The sequence below is a fragment of the Anguilla anguilla genome, chromosome 12 (assembly GCF_013347855.1).
Source record: "Anguilla anguilla isolate fAngAng1 chromosome 12, fAngAng1.pri, whole genome shotgun sequence".
Classification (NCBI taxonomy): Eukaryota; Metazoa; Chordata; class Actinopteri; order Anguilliformes; family Anguillidae; genus Anguilla; species Anguilla anguilla.
This window is the reverse complement of record NC_049212.1, coordinates 27,289,746-27,302,720: the sequence shown is the minus strand read 5'-3', so window position 1 is coordinate 27,302,720 and position 12,975 is coordinate 27,289,746. Positions and strand designations below refer to the sequence as shown.

General features: G+C 41.8%; 1 protein-coding gene across 1 annotated transcript; it reads right to left on the bottom strand.

Moving 5' to 3' along the window:
- Positions 1 to 1,463: 1,463 nt before the first annotated feature.
- Positions 1,464 to 11,695, bottom strand: LOC118208942 (leucine-rich repeat-containing protein 75A-like). The gene is made up of 4 exons (XM_035383953.1): positions 10,029 to 11,695; positions 6,187 to 6,315; positions 4,092 to 4,204; positions 1,464 to 3,295 (listed from the first exon to the last, which is right to left on the bottom strand). Exons 1-4 carry the CDS (start codon positions 10,284 to 10,286, stop codon positions 2,470 to 2,472), a joined length of 1,326 nt encoding a protein of 441 aa, XP_035239844.1. The 5' UTR covers positions 10,287 to 11,695; the 3' UTR covers positions 1,464 to 2,469.
- Positions 11,696 to 12,975: the final 1,280 nt, after the last annotated feature.

Genomic DNA, 12,975 nt, shown 5'->3' with positions numbered 1-12,975 from the left:
ATCAGGGCTTTTATTAGGCCCAATGATTAGGCACCTGTGCAAAGGTCAGCTCATCCCCCTGGTAGACAACACACAAACTCCCTTCCTGGTGTCACAACAGTATCAGTGAAATCACAGCAGTTATTGGTGTTGTGTTCGTATAGACCACCATCTTGAAGGAACCTGCTTCTCAGTGCCTGCATTCATGTAGGCGCTGACCAAAAATAGTGTGTTTACATAGAAGGGTGTTGGCTACTCCTGATCCTCAAGTAAATAGTGACACCATCTAGTTTAGAAGTGTCATTAACACAGATTTGTAGAGAATGACTACTAACTACTGATCAGAGATCAGCTTCTCATACTGTGCCACAAAAACCTGCATGCAATTCTTGCTCTCCAAACGTGCACTCAAACTTCTAAATGTTGAAGTCAAGGCAGAGCATAGAAGACCAAAAAATTTGAATTCAAAAGTTCAATCATAATATATTCAAGTAGCCAACACACACTAAAATTGTGATTAACACGGTTGATTTGTTTGTTATTAGCACAATGTTTCATTTCAGTATGAGAATCATGTCTGAATTGTTTAATCATGTCTGAATTGTCAAAAATGCCAAATATAATGTACAGTATAAGCATTTGGTTTGTTTTTTCACTTAGTGTGGTGTTATTCATAATTTCACACAATTATTCATTTTTTATTAGAATACTATTCTGAAATTGGTGACATTGCTTTTGGATTACATCACTCTTCTTAAGGAAACACCAGCCCTGTGTACTTTTGAAAGGTGGCTGACTGTAGAGGGCATACAATCTTTCTCAGCCACATTCAGTAGACTGGTGATCTGTCTTCCTGTAATGCAGGGAAAACTCAGACTAGACATGGTTCATGTACATTGACACCTGCTAAAATAACACATTCCATTCAGAATATCTGGGGATCCTGGCTCTGAAACAGGAAGTGCTAGACAAGGGCAAGCTGTGTAACCATGGTGATAACTCAAATACAACTAGCAGTCCAAAAACACAACTAAATAAGAGTCCCCAGGTGAATGCACTGGGCCTTTATTAATAACCACTGTAATTTACAGCAGAGAGGAGCAAAAACAAACAAATATATATATATATAAAATAAAATAAACTATACAAATATAAAATAAAATCCCAGCAAAACAGCCTGATAGCTCCAGTGGCCCCCTCTTGCCAACTGGACAGCACAGCTGTTTCCCTGCTTCATATCAAAGGCAAGGCAGAATGTACAAAGTCCATTTGCAAAATGTCAAGACGTAAAACACTTTCTCAGAAGGGTTTTACACAAAGCAGCCCAGTAAACTCCCACAGTCCTGCTCCAATTCGCTTCACATTTCCAGAGTATACTGCAAGTAATATAATAGAAGAGAGCAGGGAATAAGGAATGTGAAAGATATGTACACACACACATACACACATACAGCCCTCCAAAATTTTAATATTTCATACTAAAGTCTTTATTTAACAAGTGATATCTTTTTTCCAAGATTTGTGTCCCAATTATTCCCACCCGTTTTCAGTACTATCTGCACCTCTCCACAACTGAACCATCTTATGTGGGGTTTAAAGAGATTTGTGATTATATTGGGGGGAATCCTGCTGCCCACTTCTTTTCAAACCACAAACATTCACTCTCGTGTGATCTGGACAAACCTTTTCAGCCAGGATTGAGCTTTCTGAAAGAGGGAAACCAGAGTTTCTCCAATAAATCTTTGCACTTGCTGGAGTTCATGATTCCATTGATCTTACCAAGAGGCCAGGACCAGTAGACGGAACACCCCATAACATCAAAGATCCACCATATTTCACCATTGGTGATTTATCAGGCCGTTTCAGCTTAAAGTGCCTCCACTTCTTATTCAATCACACTGAATTCAAGCACTGAATAATTCGTTTAAATGGCTGGACATGGTGCGGAGTGGAGATATTTTAATGAATTGCTGACTGCTGCATAGATGGACAGGCAGAGATACTTTCAACAAAACAGAGATAACCTATTTCATTTTGAGGCACATCCCATCTGTTTTTATTTACCAGCGGGATACTGGAGTAACAGGCACACAGGCATTAACTCCTTTGGTAAGAAATAACTAGTTTATCACCTAACACCAAAATGAAACTAAACGTGCCAGTTAGGCCACACAGAAGTATCTAAACAGATTCAATGTTTTCTATAAATTTTATGTGTGGGATACTAAAAATGACAAGTAATGTTACATTATAATGTGTTACATACAGGTAATACTATTGGTGGCAGCTATAACCCTCTCATGCACAATCCTCTTATTATCCATCTTTTGAAAATATTGGATATATTCACAGCAGACTAGATTTGCCGTTTTATTATTCAGTCTTATCACAAAGGGAAGCAAGTCATTGTACTGAGCGAAACTGACAATATCTTCTTTTGCAGTCCAACATGTTTTTTCTTCTACTCAGACAGAATGAAGCAGCACTGGTTCAGGTTTGATTGTCCGTATGGCTGGCTACCTGATCCTCCATATGTGAGCTCATATGCTCTGATTGGCTGGAACTGGAGTGGCTCTGAGTATCGTCCTCCACCTCTGCCTTTGCAGGCCTGTCTGGAGTTCTCCGTCCTGGAGTGACCCCCTTTCCCTTGAAACCTTTCTCATGATCCTCCATTATCCACATGCTGTCCTCTTCTGTCTCATACTCCTTTCCCTGCACCTCCTTATCAAAGTCCAACAGCTCCTCCATCATCTCCTCTATTTCCAGATCTCCGTCCATCCCTCCCTCCATCTCTCCCTCCATCTCGGACCTCAGTTCCCCCATGCTCTCGGTGCGCAGCATCTCGTCCCCCTCGCTCTCGGGCTCCGCCCTGCTGTCGGGCTCGCTGGCCTGGCTTTCCCCGAACTCCATGATGGTGGGGAGGTTCCCCTGCTTTTTGGGGGAGCGCTTACGCAAGCTGACCAGGAAGGGCTGGGGCAGGCAGAAGATGTCCACGTTGTTGCCCAGGTCGATCCAGGTGAGGCTGGGGAAGCTGGTGGAGTCCTTGAGCGCGTCAGTGAGCTCCTTGAGAACGGCGCGGGTCAGCCGGTTTCCATTCAGCATCAGGGTCACCAGGCACGGCAGGGAGCTGACGGTGGGCAGCAGCAGCAGGAAGGCCGCATCCGTCAGCTCGGTGAAGCCCAGCTCCAGGCTGCTTACCTGGGACGCGTGTCGTTGCAGGTAGGCGCACAGCCGCTCCACATCCCGCACGGTGAGGGGTAAACCTGACAGATCCAGTGCCCCACTAGGGGGAGGGACTAACAGCAGGGCTTTCAAACTATTGAAGCAAAAAGAACAGGAGAGAAGACTGACTCTAAGGCACTTTAATTACGCATCTCCACTCCAATCTATGGTGAAACTCACTGAAATAAATGACAAACTTTGCACAGTGAATCTTCAAATGTAGGATGTGAAAACTCATAGCAGTGGAAAAAAATATTTCAAGGGAAGTTATCTTTTATTAAAAGGAAAAATCAGTGATGGTGAGAACTGAAAAAACAAGTCGTGTTTTCATATTATCATCTGAAGAGAAGAGACTGTGGTAGTAATGGGAGGCAGGTGGAAAGTCTGGCAGACACACGCAGGATAATAATTCTGTCCAGTATACACTAATGTCCCATATTTCTTCTTCCTCAAAGTCTAGAATTAAGGTCCAATGGTCATGGCTGAGAGGTACGAACATCCTGTTTGTCCTTCTGACACTATGCAGAAATAACACATTATATCTGATCTTCCACACAGACAGCAGCCAATGAGTGCTAAAGCAGAGGGACTAGGAGACAGCTCCACCTCCAGGCCCTGTGCGGTGCCTCTTATGAGTCATTCTTATCCATAGAAAATATGGTATTAAATTACACTGGCACTTCTAGGTCATGCCGAACTTGTCAGGAGAATTTATATATACTAAATATGAGGTTTTAAAAAGAAACTTTGCATGTGAATAGAATTTGCACTGTGAATTTTCATACCTATCACAAAAATATACCTTGTCAAATATATCTTGTCAAAGTATTGTATGGAACGATACTAATTAAATGAGCACACATATGGAAGGCCATTCTCATCCTCCATACCATGACTGGGGCTTCCTCTTCAGCATGCCCTGCCGTCTCCACTGGGAGTGGGGGCTCAGGTGGTAGGTCAGCTGCCGACACACCTTCTCCACTGCACCTAGAGAATCGCCTTCCTGACAGACACACAAACACACATGCACACACGCACACACACACATACACACACGCACACACACACACACACACGCACACACACGCACAGACACAAACACACATACATACACAATAAAACAACAAAACACAGCCACTCTGGAGACAGCTGCAGTTTGAACAGATGTCTCATGGAAACAGCGCTGGGCACTTTGGGCAGTCAAGAGCGACACAGAAATGTGAAACGTGTGGCAGGCTGTTCGTCTCTTATTTGAAACGGGTCGTTTTGATCAAAATGTTCTGTTTCGTTTTGAGTTTACAGATGCCTTTAGAAAGAACAATGAGCTACTGACAAGGAAGCTATGGTTTGTATTTCTGCTGATGAGGGGGACTATGGTTTGCATTTCTACTGAAAAGGGCAGCTATTGTTTGTATTTCTACTGATGTGGGGGACTATGGTTTGTATTCCTACTGAAGCGATACAGCAGTTGGACAAAAGGAAAAAACCAAACAATATATAAATATCAAGTATCTAATCGGGATAGAGCCACCCTTCACTTTGAGAACAGCTTCAATACATCGAGGAATGCTGTCATACAAGTTCTGAACTGTGTAGTGGGATGTTGGACCATTCTTCAAGAAGGAAAGCCTTCAGGTCTTTGAGGGATGAAGAAGGTGGGAATCTACTTCACATTCTGCACTCTAAAACTTCCCATTAATGTTTAACAATGTTTAGGTCTGGTGATTGAGGGTGGAAGGGGACTGTCTTCAACCTCATGTCCTTGAAACCTCTTTTGACATTGTTTAGCACGGTGTATGGGGGCATTATCATCTTGCAATATTGGGAAATCATGAGGGAACAGTGTTTGCACAATCTGATGCACCTGGTCTTGTAAAATGGCTTCATGTTTTTTCCATTACTCCTTTCACCATGCTATGTGTCTTTGTGCGTTAGCCTCGGACACAGGTGGTTTCCAAATGGTGGCCTACCATAAATACCAGCTTTGTGAAGCTCAAGGTGATGTTGATTCAATCCTGTAGTCATTTCTGAGGCAGTAGATTTAGGCTGTTTAGGAACTACACTGTTAAGTGCCCTGCTGTCCATGTTAGTGAGCTTTAATTTGCGATCACTGTTTCTCTTGCTGATGCAGTGTGTTTGTGTTTGGCATGTTGTCATAATTTTTGACACTGTTCCCCTTATTAAATTACATAATTTTGCAGTTTTTCTGATCAATGTATTTGCAATTTAGGCACTGACTATTTTGAATTTTTGGAACTCCGTTAGTTGCCTCGTGTTTCTTTGGAAACTTGCATATCAAAGTCTTTATTGTCATATCTCTTTTATACAGGTCACAACACTTGAAAAAGGGCTTTGAAATAACTAAACCACAATCAGAAAGCCAACTACACAGATGAGTCATATCAAGTTGAATGGCAATTATCCGCATGTGTCAGCTGCATAGCACTGTTCTTATCCTGCATGCAGCTCAGATGACCATACAAACTAAATTAAGGAACAGACATATTCATCTTCTTCTTCATAGTTATCATTGATCCAAGGAGGCTTATTTGTAGTGCCACAGATGCACATGTGGTGACTCTCAGAGAGAGTGAATCGGTTTCCTCATGAAAGAAGTAGTCCTAACAGAATGTCTCATAATTTGGCACATGCTCTTCATCAGGAATGAGGAAACTGTTATTTGCTATGGTGTTAATACATTGGGATTAAAGTGAAAGATATCAGCTGATCTGATTACGTATAATGAAACCAAACCCCAAAATACCTGCAGACAATTTATTCTTCTTAAACCAAACTCTTTTTAAAACTGTGCTGTAGGTGCACTACCATCTCTCAAGAAATTAACAGAATAAAGTTTGACATGCCTTAATTCACCATCGTTCTGAATGAGAGATTTAAACTTGAACCTTAATGGCAAATGTGGCAAATGTACTGTAACAGTATGTAGGGAGAGAATCAGGGGTGGGAAGACGGGTGCAGTCCTACCGTCTTAGAGCAGTGAATGTACCGGGCCAAGCTGATGATGAGATCATGGGTGATCGGGTCCACCAAATTGCGGAAGCTGGCATAACGGTACAGGACATCATCTAAAGATGTGGACTCCATTCCCAGATCCTGGAGAGAAGGGGAGGTTAAAATGCATCAAACACACAGCTAGGAAACCAGAATGTGTTGAGCTTGAATAAAAGTGATATCATGTTTGCCTTCAGCTGCAGTGCTCAATGAACATGGGTACCATAGAGCAGACACTCCTATCCTAAACAGCCTATTGGCAGTTTTCCCTATAGGCCAGGCAGCGAACTACAGGAGAGATCTCACTGAAAACATAACATAACATAACATAACAATGAGAACAGGCCATTCAGCCCAGCAATGCTCGTCATTTTCCTAATTGCATTGTACCTAGTGCTCTGATTACCCACACACTAGATAGCCTAACACCATATCAAGCCTGGTCAAAATCCCTAGAGTCATCTGGTAGGCTATTCCACACATTGACTACTCTGTGCGAAAAAACATCTGACCACGTGTAGGCATTCAGTGAGCAGCAAGAGGGCGCTGTTGCCGTGAGAACATAAGAAACTTGGAAGGACACAGAGCACGTTCACCCACTAAGTAAGCAGAGATAGAACAGTGCAGAGGGGTGTTTCACAAATCAAGATTACTGGGTAAGAGTAAGTAAAACGTGGAACCTTCCCAAATTTGGAATATGGACTGAAGTAAAAAGAGCTGCCTTAGGTTTTCCTCAGCGCAGTTATCCAGCTAATCCTGCTTCGTGAAACAGGGCACAGCTGTCAAAAGCACAGACTGGTACACTGCAGCTGTCCAGATGCAGAAGATAATAGTAGCATGAAGGATGGTATAAACCCCACTCAAGTTTGCACTGGGTGGGTGAGACGGGGACTTAGTTGGCCTTTTAGAAGGTGCAATGCAATGGCAGGACCCCGATGCAATGGTGTAATTTTAACAGATATAAGGGACAGAACGATCCAACACCAGAAACATGATCTTAGCTCAAATGCAGCTGTTGGCAAACCACACCAGAATACTTCTTGGGGTGACTATATAAAAATGAAAAATATCCTGAACATTCTACAGTAATTGTGATTGATTGTGCTGATAGAGTACCTGCAGAGTCATGTGAAAGACAAACAGTTGGCCCTAATTATGTGACATTATGACTGTAAATTTGTTATCGTAACTAAAAAATGCCTATAACCAATAGGACAGAGATGTTATTCACAAGAAAACCATCCTCTACTCAGCTGAATTGAGAGAACAAAAAAATAACAGCAAGGGGTCCTCATGTCTCATGGCAGCACCAGCTCTGGAAGTTTGAAGCAGTAGCACTGAGCAAGGATGAGGCAGAGTCACTGGTCAGGACCAGCCTTCAGGGGTGTGTCAAGCTCTGTCAGGCTCAGGAGCTGCTGTGTTTCATTTCACACTAATTCACCAAGGAAATTACTGAAGGAAAGTGCACTAGATCTACAAAGCACTGGGAAGCACTTACCATAGGATCCCATAGTGGGCAGGAAAGCACAGACTATTGAACAGGGATGGCATTGGATGGCATCGAGCTTGGTACTCAAGGACGTGGAAAATCTTTTATTTGGAGAGTCCTCCAGCGTTTCTCTAATAAGTCAGACCCTAACTGCCTCAGCTGTTGTGTGAGTGCTTTTCTTTGGACGTTTTAAACATTAGGAGGAGTTGAATTCAACTAGTAGGATTTTATCTGACAGATGGGAGAAGTAAAAATCAAATGAATTGTGTGGGCATTGGCAGCATACACATCCACTCCTTTCCACTGCAAACTGGAAGTCTGGTTCTACTCTTTTGAGTCATTAAATTCTATAAAATGAAAAACGTTTGTAGAATGAATGTACCATGATCATTTAGCTATCAAATATGTGAATATGATATTGCTACTGTCCGCTAGTGGTATCTGTGAATGCCTTTGCAACATTCTCAACACATTAGTATTATTCTCATAATTACCTCCATCAATGACTTTGGCATTGCTGGTGCACAACTGAATCTATGTTAAGATCATGGTACAGATAGTGGATTTTTTAGATTCTGTAAATCAAATGTTAAAATACCACTGTGCCATGCATTCACAATCAGACCAGACACACAGAGCAGTGCAGACACATAGCAGCACAAACAGAGAGCAGCACAGTGAGCTTGCAGGGATATAGGGTCTCTCACTCTCACAGGTATTAACTCATAAGAAGACCCAAGGCAGTCAACCTCAAATGATGAGTTAAAATTCAGGACCCAAACCAACTAGGGTTATGGCTATTAGGGCTTAAGCAACCCATCAAGACGTTCTCTTTAAAAAACATTCCCACATTCTCATCCAAAATTCAATATTTATGTCTGAGTAATAGACTTCCAAATTCCCTGGCCACACATGTCAATTTTTTTTTACAATAAAGGCACAAAAAACAAGGTATGTCATATTGTTGACTGTAAAGAGCTGTGCATTTCTTTATTGTCTGAATGCCGTTGTCTCCGCTGGTCATTGCCTGCTGCTCATCTGTGAACCAGTGTAATCCTTTAAAGGTAACTGTATTATGCTTGGTGAGATTGCACTCTGCGCCGAAAACTTTGCTATTGTGCAGTTTACTTTCAATGAGCACTTATTCCAAGTACATTTCTGCAAGCAAATGTCTTCATAGTCCAGTATTAAAGAAAGCAAACATTCGTTTGTGAATGAGTAATTTAGCTCCATGCACCTGTTGCCAATTGCAGCTTTCTCCTGCATTCCCTTAAAGCACACAAATTTCTTTCTGTTTGCAAACAACACAGTAGAAATTTGCCGGAATACACAAAGGCAGGTTAGATAGCCAGCATGACTTAAAAACCATAAGTTCATACGCCAAAAATGTTGGTGCAGCCAGCTTTAATGCCACTTGCGAGTACACAAGATCATGATTCACCAGAATAAGTAAGTGACTATTGCTTTATTATCAAACCACATCCTCAGAAGTGACTTACATCAGAGTATCAACCTACTCGGGACCGTTGCACTGTAGGTAAAGATTTATAGTTCCCCAAAACAACAGTGTTATTTCTTATGAAAACCGGTTTCTGACCGTGATGGTCATCACTGAAGGCGACCCATTTGATATCTACAGGGTGAATGGCAAAAATGTCCTCAAACAGAAGCCACCAGAAAAGGTCATGTTAGTGTTGCTGCAATCAAGGCACATCATATTCAATAAAAAGAATCTAAAAAAACACACTGATCTTTACCAAGAAATGGAAATGGTAAAATAATTTCCAGGGGTGGTAAATAATAAGGTTCAACTATTTACAAGTATTTCTAATTTTCTGCAACATGGGAGTGAAATAGCCTAAGTGGTTTTGTAGTTTCTTTAACACAACTATAGTACAGTGATTATTTAAAATTTTGTAGTCATTAATTTATATGTATGTCTCACTTTGTAGGATATGATAAATAATCACCAGGGAACTGGTTGCAACTCCAGGGTTGTAGGTTCGATTCCAGGTGGGGCACTGCTGTTGCACCACTGAGAAGGAAGTCTACTTAATATACAACTGTATAAATTGACTCTATGTACAAAGAACGTCAACTGTGTAAGTCGCTCTGGATAAAGCCGTCTGCTAAATACCTAAATTTAAATATATGTGATAAACATAGTGGTGGATTGTGGGCTTCAGTGACTGCATGGGAATTGAGAGATGCATTCTAGTATATTCTATTTATCCTATAATTTTACTGAGAAACAATGACACATTTGCCAGTAATAGAAGAATGATTGACTTCTTTAAATAATCAACCTGTCCATGAATTACCCTACCTGTCGCAGGGTTTTCAGAAGCTCTGTCGCCTCGTCTTGCTTCCCTTGCTGGGCCATTATCATCATCTCTTGAATCATCCCGATGCGCCGCTGGTAAGGGGGAGGGGGGGCTCCACCGCGTCCGAATCGATCCCCTGATCTCAGCATAAAAGAGGCAAATATATCGCCTCGCTCTTTCGTCGGCGTCCGTCTCCACGCGCCGTGAAGGGGACTCGCGCTAGCCTCCTGTCCCGCTCCTTTGGTCTGTTTGGTTCCCATGATGCGTCAATGATCTCCAGAAGGGACGCGCATCGATTCCGCCAAAAACTCATTAAGACTTTACTCTCCCTAATAGCCAATTTCATGTACCTAAACGCAGGGCATTTGTTGAAATATTAAAATATTATACAGTGTAACATTATGATTCAGACACAGGCCTTGTGGATAGACCATATAACGATGTGTGCATTTTATTCCGTTTTAATGGCAAGTAAAATTTCCTACTCAATTTATTCGGGAGTCAAGGTTGTGAGTCCATGGGTTATTTGGTAATCGTACTACTTTTTATCAATTGACTGCTTTTTTCAGAATTTCTTTTTAAAAATTAAAGCAACTGCCCACTTAATAAATTAATTCCACATGATACGCGATAGTAAATGTGACAACTGCAGTCCAGAGGACGCCGAGGCAATGACACTTAAATACAAGCCTGTAATAAATAACGGAATAAACTACACTTGAAAGGGAACGGTTTATTTTATGGTTTGGCTGTAGCCTAGCTATGGTGCGCGGTGTCCTGCAACGGGACACCACAGCATCGTAATGTTTTTCACCTAGAACGGCAGCCGATCTATGTACATACAGTTGACAGCAGCTATTCGATGCAGCTAAAGCGTTTGTGCGGTCTTCAGTCAATCGGCCGTTAAATTCACGGCTAAATGCAAATAAGACCAGTGAAGCATTTAATGCACAATGTACACATCGCCATGTACCGCCGTAGGCTACATTATTGTAGCCCCTTACATCCTACCCGGACTGAAGACGGGAACTGCAATAGACTAGTACAGACGCCCGCAGTATATGGCGGATAAAGACAAATGTAACAGTCCCAAAACACTGCGAACTCCAGTGGCAGAAAATGGCAGTAAATTTATAAATTTGACCTTAATTTTGCTCCATATGAAACTGGAAAACGACCAGGAAGCAGCGTGTTCGTTGTTTCTTCTTTAGGACTTCGCATCCCCGCTCTCAATCACATTTCCCCTTAGAAATGAGTAACATCCACGCGTTAGCAGTCGATCTGCAGGACATAACAGACGAAATTACGCAGTAATGCAGGGGAAATAGAGGCTGAAAATGTTTTAGAATCTTCATCTTCATCAGATTTGTTTCACATTTTACTTCCCTCAATTTGTTATGTAGTCTCCTGGCTGGGGCTGGCTAGTGCTACAGCTCACACTGCTGCAGTTATTTTATACATATCATTCTGCAACATTTAAAAATTAACAAAGAAAACAACATAGCTTAGCGTCCATATTCTTTTCTACAGATCTCGCGATTAATATTTTCCCAACTGTGTTTTCATGGAACCAATTAAAACGGTATGGGACAAGTTTGAAGGTGGATCGACACTGCGAATGAATTATTAATCAGATTGAGAAGGTGGGCAAGGCCAGTGTGCGTATGTTTATGCGTGAGGGAGTGGACTGCCTGCATCTTCCTGTTCCTAGGGCAAATCTCTCCGAACATGTGATGCATTCACGACAATTTTACATCACCACCATCACAGTGATCAGTATCACAACATTTCACTCTTGTTTTGTACCACATATGTCTGGTCTACAGAGAATGAGATTTCCAGGATTTTTATTATTATTATTTCAAGGACACAACTTCTCTAGAGGTGACGTCACCATCTGGGACGTTCACGGACTAATTCTGAACTCCACCACAGATTTATCAGTTCGGTTGTATAAAAGCAACGGAAAACTCGAGTACATTAACTATTTGGCCAAATTAAAAAAATTAATTAAAAAATTAATACAAACATGTTATTAATGTGGGTTCAGACATAAGGCTGTTACAATCAGTAACTGGCAAATAAAAATTCATCTATAAACATTTAGTCTACCCGTTTGTTGTGGTTGAAGCTTATGAAAATGTTTTCTAATTATATTTATATATATTTCATTTTAAAATTGAAGAATGACTGAAAAAGAAGATGTACAGTGGACAAGGCTTAGCTAAGTCCCCCGACCGGACCCCCCTGGTAGACTGGAGGTACCCGGTGTGTAAAGCCATGACTGACGTGACCTATGTGGTGTTTCACGAAGCAGGATTACTGAGTTCACTGGATAACTGCGCAGAGAGAAACCCAGAACAGGCTACAGCTGTTTTAATTTCAGTCCTTGTTCCAGATATGGAAGGGTTGCAGGTTTTGTGCAGGGTGGTTATGCAGTTAACTCAGTAATTCAGATGAAAACACTGGTGGCCAGGAGCAACACATAATGGAGATGCAGATTAAGATGCTGAACGCAGTGCCACCTGGAGGACTGCAGAAGAAAATGATGCTCCAACCCCTGAGCCCAGGCCATAATCATCAGGGGGAAGCAACAGAGCCCTAATCACGCATACTGTAAGCATATGCATGTCTCATTTTTCTTTGGGTGCTTGACAAAAGAATTTAACATAAGAAAAAATACAAGTGCAACGATGTTATGCACCCACGTGATTTCTTTATCCACCAGCAGAGACAATGTTTCAACCATTTGTCAGGTAAAGGTGGTAAGGTGAGTATGCCTGTATGTACAGACGAGGGGTGTCAAACTCGAGTCCTGGAGGGCAGCACTGTCTGCTGGTTTTAAGAGTTTCAAACACCTTGTTTTCAAGACTTTAAACTGGCTGCTGATTGAAAGGAAACTACATGTTCTTGCAGACACTGTGGCCCTGCAGGACTGGATTGTGACAT